The 7,551-nt window shown below is 30.5% G+C and overlaps 1 protein-coding gene across 4 annotated transcripts; it reads right to left on the bottom strand.

Moving 5' to 3' along the window:
• Window positions 1–811: 811 nt before the first annotated feature.
• On the bottom strand, window positions 812–6,587 carry LOC109339609 (protein IQ-DOMAIN 14-like). 4 transcript variants are annotated; one of them, XM_019577072.1, is made up of 6 exons: window positions 6,250–6,587; window positions 5,706–6,029; window positions 2,278–2,496; window positions 1,976–2,107; window positions 1,399–1,529; window positions 812–1,362 (listed from the first exon to the last, which is right to left on the bottom strand). In XM_019577072.1, the coding sequence occupies exons 1-6, from the start codon at window positions 6,313–6,315 to the stop codon at window positions 927–929; spliced, it is 1,308 nt and encodes a 435-aa protein (XP_019432617.1). In that variant the 5' UTR covers window positions 6,316–6,587; the 3' UTR covers window positions 812–926. The 4 variants fall into 4 exon arrangements, with proteins under 4 accessions (XP_019432617.1, XP_019432614.1, XP_019432618.1 ...); XM_019577071.1 differs by having other exon boundaries at window positions 813–847; window positions 893–1,529; window positions 6,250–6,584; XM_019577069.1 differs by having other exon boundaries at window positions 812–1,529; window positions 6,250–6,584.
• Window positions 6,588–7,551: the final 964 nt, after the last annotated feature.

Below are 7,551 nucleotides of genomic sequence, written 5' to 3'. Positions count from 1 at the left end.
GTTCATCAGCTAGTTAAGTGCAAAATCAACCGGTAAATAAGGATTGGGAAACACATCTTTCCTCTTGGATAAAATCTGGCCAACTAAGATTGATACATACCTATTGACTCGTTTGTTTATGAATTGAATTTTAAAGGGAAAGAAATGAGAAATGAAGTTTTGGAGTCATAAAATACAGTTTTGAGACGACTTTGAAGTATTTTATTTCCTTTCCTTCAACTCATCTTTCCTCCTTAGGTAAGAATTGGGTTCTGGTATTGCTTATAACATGAAAAGATGCGAGACCAGAATGCTAAAACATTAGTTATTAGCTTGTGAGTCCACAAATTTTTATAGAAAGATGATTATGATTCTTACTTCATAGTTAAAGTTACTATTTATTATTTTATTTTACTTTTACATATTATCCATGACATAAAAAAAACAAAGTTTAAAACATAAAAGTGGTCATCTAATCAATTAAATAAATAAAGTGTATATAGTGGGTTGGGATCCTCTCCGGTACTCTGGAGAGTCCAATACTGAAATGTGAGACCCAAATTTAATTTCACGATTTATAATTATATTTTGTCTAAAAATATTTTAAAATCTATACCATTCAAATATTTGTAAAGTCACATGTCGCAATATTATGTACAATGGATCATCCAGTAATTTTAGTGTCCATTAAAGTCCAATTCTCAACCAGAGATTATCACATGTGGTACAAAAAAATTTCTAAAGGGTATAATTGAAGTTATTTATAAATAAAAAATTAATATTAATAAAGTTCTTGCTCATATTTGAGTTTTCGAATCTTTAGTAACTGAACTCAATTTTCACACTCATATTTGCACAAACAATTTTCTCACGTCAAACCTTCTCATAGAACAAGAATTATGCTAAAGCATGCATCAAAAGCAACTATAACTTTATTTTAAGAAACTTTATTGATCCCAATTAAGCATCGAGCATTCTGAATTAATGCTGAGATCCTTCATTGTCTGGCTTGATTTAATAGGCCTTGAAATACCCTTTAAGCTTGGAGATCTTTGCTGAGTACTACTCAACTTAACAATCTTACCATTATTACTGAGCACTTCAGTGCTAATAGAAGTTACAATTGATAGCTTTTTCTTGCATGGTGAATTGCTATCAGAGTTCATATCCAAATGCATTCCTGTCCTTACTCTTGGGGAGCTTGTTGATCTAACTTTTGCTTGTGCTGATTTTGTTGAAGCCATGTATGTAGGAATTTTAGGAGAGTTTGGAAATGAATGATCTTCTCCTTCTGAACTTAGCTTTGTGTAAGGAAAAGACTTTTTTGGAGCAACTATTGGAGAATCTAAAGCTTCAACCTGATTGTGTCTCTGAATATTATCTCTCAACTTTTGTCTTGTTCTATATTCCTCTCCAGATCTAGAATGTGAGCTGAAAATTGTGTCTAAATCTTCAAGTTCTTTACTTTTGGAAAGTTGTGTGTCTACCCACTGTTCCAGCCAGTACCTCCATCTTCCATTTACTTTCTTTCTTTCTGATTCTGCTGACCTCTGAGATGTTTTTATAAGTTAGTATTGAGAACTTTCATTTGTTCAAAAAATAGAGGAAATTACCTTTACCTTTCATGTAATTTTGCTCAATTATATTGAGTCATTGTTACTTGAGTACAAAATTAGTCACTTTTTATATTAGTTTTACGATAACTTATGGAATTTGGTACTCAATACATAGGGTAAACGAAGAATTCCAGAAGTATTAAGTGTCCATTGTTGGAATAATTAGACAAACTTTTCTTAGGATTATGTTATCGATTACACTCACCTTCCTTGAAGTAATATTTGACCTTTTTAAAGCAAGGTGAGTGTAATTTATGTAACATGAGTGCCAAGTTGCCAACTATAATTAAGTAAAACATTGAGTGGTACAAGTAACTATTTAAAGGATGTTAATGTGATTTCCTCAAAAATAAAATGAGAAAACAAGTTTAAGAACTTACTCTATGGTTAAATGAGTACTCCTTTATTCTTTCTCTCTTAAGAACTGCTCCTTTCTTGATTATGCAAGAAGCATCTAATTCTTCCTTCAATAAAATGCTATCATCCCACCTTTTTTCCTTGTTTGAGTCCATCTGAAAAAAATATTAAAACAATGTCACAAATTCTAATTATACAAGGGTTAACAATTAAGAAAAATATAAATGACAAGCCTCCATAATAAAATGCAGATTTCTGGTATTGGCAGTGAAATTGTATTTTTGCAATGTGCTAATGATCAAGTGTAACTTTTTATTATGCTCACCCTTATTATCTTGTCTTTTGAACCTTCCATGCCTTCATTTTCATCACATTCACATTTTCCTTCAACCATTTGGAGTCTCCTTGCACAAACCTGTGACTGAATACTAACAATGGATTGCAAGCACTTCAGTGTACTCATAGCTTGGCGTCTTACCGATCTGCCACGGATTATAGCTTGAAGCTTCACTATTCCCTTCAATGCCCTCAAAGCTTTCCTTGCCTGTAATGTTTTATCAGTCAGTAAAAGAATCATGGAATACAATGTATAAGAATAAGAATCTAGTAAGCTTACTTCAGTTACATACTTTCATCTAATGTGATACAAAGCTAGAGTTTTTGTTAATTTTCTTACAGAGCACCTTCTCTTTGTCCATTCTTAGTTAAACTCCAATTGAACTAAAAATTAATATTAGTTGTTGCTCGACCAGACTGTAACCGAGGAGCCTCCAACTATTAGTGGAGAGACACAAGTGAGACATCACAGACTAAGTGTTATTCAAGACATTAGTTTCATGAGTCTTTTCTACTTATAAAGTCTATGATACTTCTTGTTGGTAGAGGTGTCAAAACGCGCGGGCCCAGTCAGGTTGGCTCGCCAAAGCCTGAAAATTTATAGGACTTGGGTATCATATTAGGTATTATTTTAAATTCGGGCTCGGGCCGGGCTTACCCGACAGATTCGAGCTACCCGTTTGTCTTATTTGTTTTAATCTTTTTTGGGACTTTTGGCTTGATAATAAGCATTAGATGAAAACTTATAAAACAACTTATATTACAAAATAGATAATAAATATTGTGTTATGAACTTTGAATAAAAAATAAAGTAATGTCTAAACATAAATATTTATAAATTACAATAATGTTATAAAGTTAAGCATTATATTATTTTTTCTATTTCGTGGAATATCTTTTTAAGCTCAATAACAAAATAATATATTAAATCAAATGAGAAAATATTAAACATATAGATTTCAATTTTCCTTTCTTAATTGTGTATTTGATTAGATTTAACTTTTACAACAAAAATATAGTAAAGAAAATAGCGTTTATAACAAAAGTAAAAGACAAAATGATTGTTTACCATAGAGAACTTCACACAAACAAATTTAATATATTAGTTCATAATGAAAGTGTTAATAAAGAACATACAAAAGATAATCTTTTTGATAGTATCCAAAAGTTTATATATTAAATTGAAGTAAAAAATTATATTGGGTTAGGTAGTGAGAGTCAAAAGAAATGAAAGATTTAATAAAAGAGTTATGCTAAAAATCGTACATATGAACTTGACATCACGTCTTAACTCAAATACAAGGCATTAGATCTATAAGTTTGGTTGTATATGATATAACAAATGTGTTAAAAAAGTTACACGTTAATAGGACTGACAATGAACCGAACCAACTCGGTATTCGTTCGAAACTCGATTCATTATTTAGCTCGATAAACTTGGTTCATGAACCAAATGAGCTGAACTTGAGCTCATTAAATAAACGAGTCGAACTTGAGTTAGATATAGTTCGACTCGTTAGGTTCATAAGCTAATTCGATAGATTTATATATATATATATATATATATATGTTTATATATATATATATATATCTTTATATATATGTTTATATATATACAAACTATTTTTTATGTTTATTATGACTCATACATTATTTTTTATATTCATTGTTATTATATATATAAAAAAGATTATATTTATATATATAAAACCTTTCCAAGTATTTTTCAAAGTCTAATTAATTATGAGTTGTCCAAATGAATTATTCGAATTGAACCGAACAGTTCACGAACTTTAACCGAGCCGAATTCGAGCTAAAAAAATAACTCGTATCGAACTCGAGTCGAGTTTCGAGCTGAGCCAATCTTTATCGAGTTGAACTGAGCTAAGCTCTGGTTCAACCCGGTTCGGCTCGTTTCCAACCCTACACGTTAATATCAAATGATATATATATTTTTAAATAGATTAAATATGTTAAAATTTAAATAAATAAAAAATAGTTTATGCGGGCCGGCTACAATTTGATATGCATAAATTGAATCCACGCTTTTTAGCCGGACCCAATTTAGCTCGAATATGATGTGGGCTAGCCTGAACCCATCCAGATAGTCGTTTTGACACCTCTACTTGTTGGGAGAACTTCATATATGAGCTAATTGAAAAAAGCATATAAATAGGGTTTTATACCACATCTTGACCCAAAACCTTACGACATTAATTTCATAGGTCTTTACTATTTATAAACTTTTTTACGAGTTCACACTTGAATAAACCCAACAATTACATTAAGTCATCATAACAAAGGTTTTAAATTGTGGTTATTACTGTATTATGTTCGCCCAAATTGCCAAATATTGCAGGAAAATGTGGCAGGTATGCAGTAGGATATAGTTTGGGAGAATACATAAATTGCGGCTTCTATTCCTGTCACATGCCTAAATTTTAAATCTTGATCATATTTACAGACAAGAACAACCAAACAATTTCTTATCAAGAAGCAAAATTAGCTACATGAATTAAATGAAGGAATAATATACATGACATTTAAGACCTATAATTCATGGTCTCTCTATTTCTGCCTATAACTTTCTTAAAGGTTTATAATTTGGTTTCATGGACCACAAAGCCACACTACTACAGTTGCAATTATTGTAAGTTAGGGGATCCCATCATTGAGGATTTAGCACAAAAGGTGAAAGAGGAAAAAGGATATAATCATTTTGAAGTATGTTTTTAGAACCACATTTTTTTCGTCTTTTTATAAAATCGAGATGATTTTATGACTATTGTTACTATTTTACCCCTAGATTGCTTGAAATTATTATTAAAAATAGTAAAGGTTATATTAGGCAAATAATATATGGGAATAGAGTATCTCCTGGTACAAGAAGATAAGTTATTTCCTCCTGCCAGTGAAATCATGACATGTGTCATGTTTCATCTTTTTTTATAAAAATATTTTAAAAAATAAACAAAATAATACACATGTCACATTTTTACTGGCTAGAGGAGATAAGTTATCTCCCTGAGGAGATACATTATTCTCATAATATATTACTTCCCTCATATGCAAGTGAGTTATCACCACAAATGCATTATACTGCAATTGCATTATGATAGCAATGATGTTGCAGTATCGGGTTACAACGGAACTCCATCTAACTACATTTAAATTTATTGCATCAAACCAAATTAGGCTATATTGAATTCAAATATATTTTTTAATCACAGAAACTTAGACCATAACAGCTGCAATCGGATGGCAACAGCCAACCACAATGAGTCCAATTGCACTAATCACAACCATGATCACAATTAGCACTACAATTTCAAACAGTACAATATCCTATACACACAGGAAGGAAAAGAGGTAATAATAATTCAAATGCATGAAGGATCTGAGCTTAGACAAACTCACTAGGTAACCTCTAAAAGCTGTTTGAATTTTGATGGCAGAACATTCTTCTGTCTCCCATTGATATGTAGGTTGAGCAGCAGCACCATGCTTAGTTTTAACATCTTGAAATTCTTCTTGTTTTTCTCTACACTGGTGAGCATAATTGAGCCTAACAACCTCAACAGCAACATGAGCAGCAGTAATAGCAGCTTCAGCAGCAGAAGCAATGGCCACTGTTAAAGCCTGTTTGCTGTGTTCATCCTCAGCTTCACATATTCTTGTTTCTTTTGATGGTGGTGGTTCTTTACTTGAAGGCAGTGTCATCCATTTCCTTCTTCTATCCTTCTACAAAGTGGTTTATGACTTATGTCTCATGAGTAGCAATAACTTAAGGTCTGTTTGCCAGTTGGTCAAGGGGAAGCGAAGGAAATAGAAGGCTCAAGAGGCATAAAATACACTGGTGAGATGGCTCCAAAGTCTTTCCTTTCTTTTCCTTCCCTTCTAAAACTTAACTAGCAAACAGAACCTTAAAGAAATTAGTCAAAGAAGCAGAAGATTTATGTACCTTCTCTGATGTGGAATTTGTGTCCCATATGAAGAGCCTCTTCACTAGACTAAACCAGCTTTTCATGGAACAGCTTCAAGTTCTCTGAACTGAAAAAATACTCATAAGAATGCTATCTCCTGTTATGCAGTAGATATGTTGATATTTTATTATATACAGGTCTCAACTCAGGTCAGTTTGAATGAGTGGATGGGTTGTTTGAAAATAAGCGTTTAAGTAATGGAGTTGTTCAAACCAAACATTAGGCTTGTCCGAAAATGAAGGAACAAATTGCAGAACTTGTCATGGAATTAGCTTCTTATAGGCACAAGTTGCAACGACCAAAACTTGGACATTCATGAGAACTTTGCTTTGTAAAGTCATTATGGAAAGCTAAAACAGGGTCCTAAAATAGAAATTATTTTGCATTTTAGTGATCAGTGTTAGTCTTAACTGTTTTTACTAAACTCTTTTTTTTTTATTTAATTTCAAATGAGACTTCTAAGTTTTAATAAAATTATCCAAATTATTTCTCCCATGTTTATATCTGTATAAATCATCCCCAATTTTTATACATGTATTATAATGATTACCTATGTATGTACTTTTTTGAACAAAAAAATGTGACAAGGGTAAATAAGTTAAACTCTAAGAGTGTCAATATAATTTATTTTTATTTAACTAATTATATATTAACTGTGATAAATTGGTCATTTCTAATTTACATGTATAATTTGATTATGAAATGATAATTCTGTTTTATATATTTAAAAATATTTTAGTACTGTTGATGCATTTTATAATAAATCAAAGTGAATTTTTTATAATTTACTATATTTATATTCATTATGTGAAGAGATAAGTTTGGACACGTATTACTAGGTTGTTAAGTATAATAATAATAATTTCTTATAACTTAATGGAGAAATTAAAATTAAACTTTCATTATACCAAAGTTAACTCTCCCTTAATTACTTTCATGAACTTACTTGATCATACACTCCAATAAAAAAAAGTAAAGAAAGTTGAAATATCATCTAAATATTTTTAAAACGTACTAATCAGACAAGGTGATAAATATTTGAATAGTAAATTGAGCTACAACTTTTTATTGTTTTATAGTAATGACATTTTAATATAAAATATATTATTATTTATGCATAAAAAATTCTAAAGAAATGTGTTTAAATACACTGATAAAAGAGTAATTTCATACTCAACTCTATATGCAAATTTAAAATTGATCCATTTATATAATTAATTGATTAAAAGTAGATTATACTGATATTTTTTGAAATTCAGCTTAATTATGTTTATTATCTC

This window comes from Lupinus angustifolius, unplaced genomic scaffold (genome assembly GCF_001865875.1).
Source record: "Lupinus angustifolius cultivar Tanjil unplaced genomic scaffold, LupAngTanjil_v1.0 Scaffold_82_73, whole genome shotgun sequence".
Lineage (NCBI taxonomy): Eukaryota > Viridiplantae > Streptophyta > Magnoliopsida > Fabales > Fabaceae > Lupinus > Lupinus angustifolius.
This window is presented reverse-complemented; position numbering and strand designations above follow the sequence as displayed.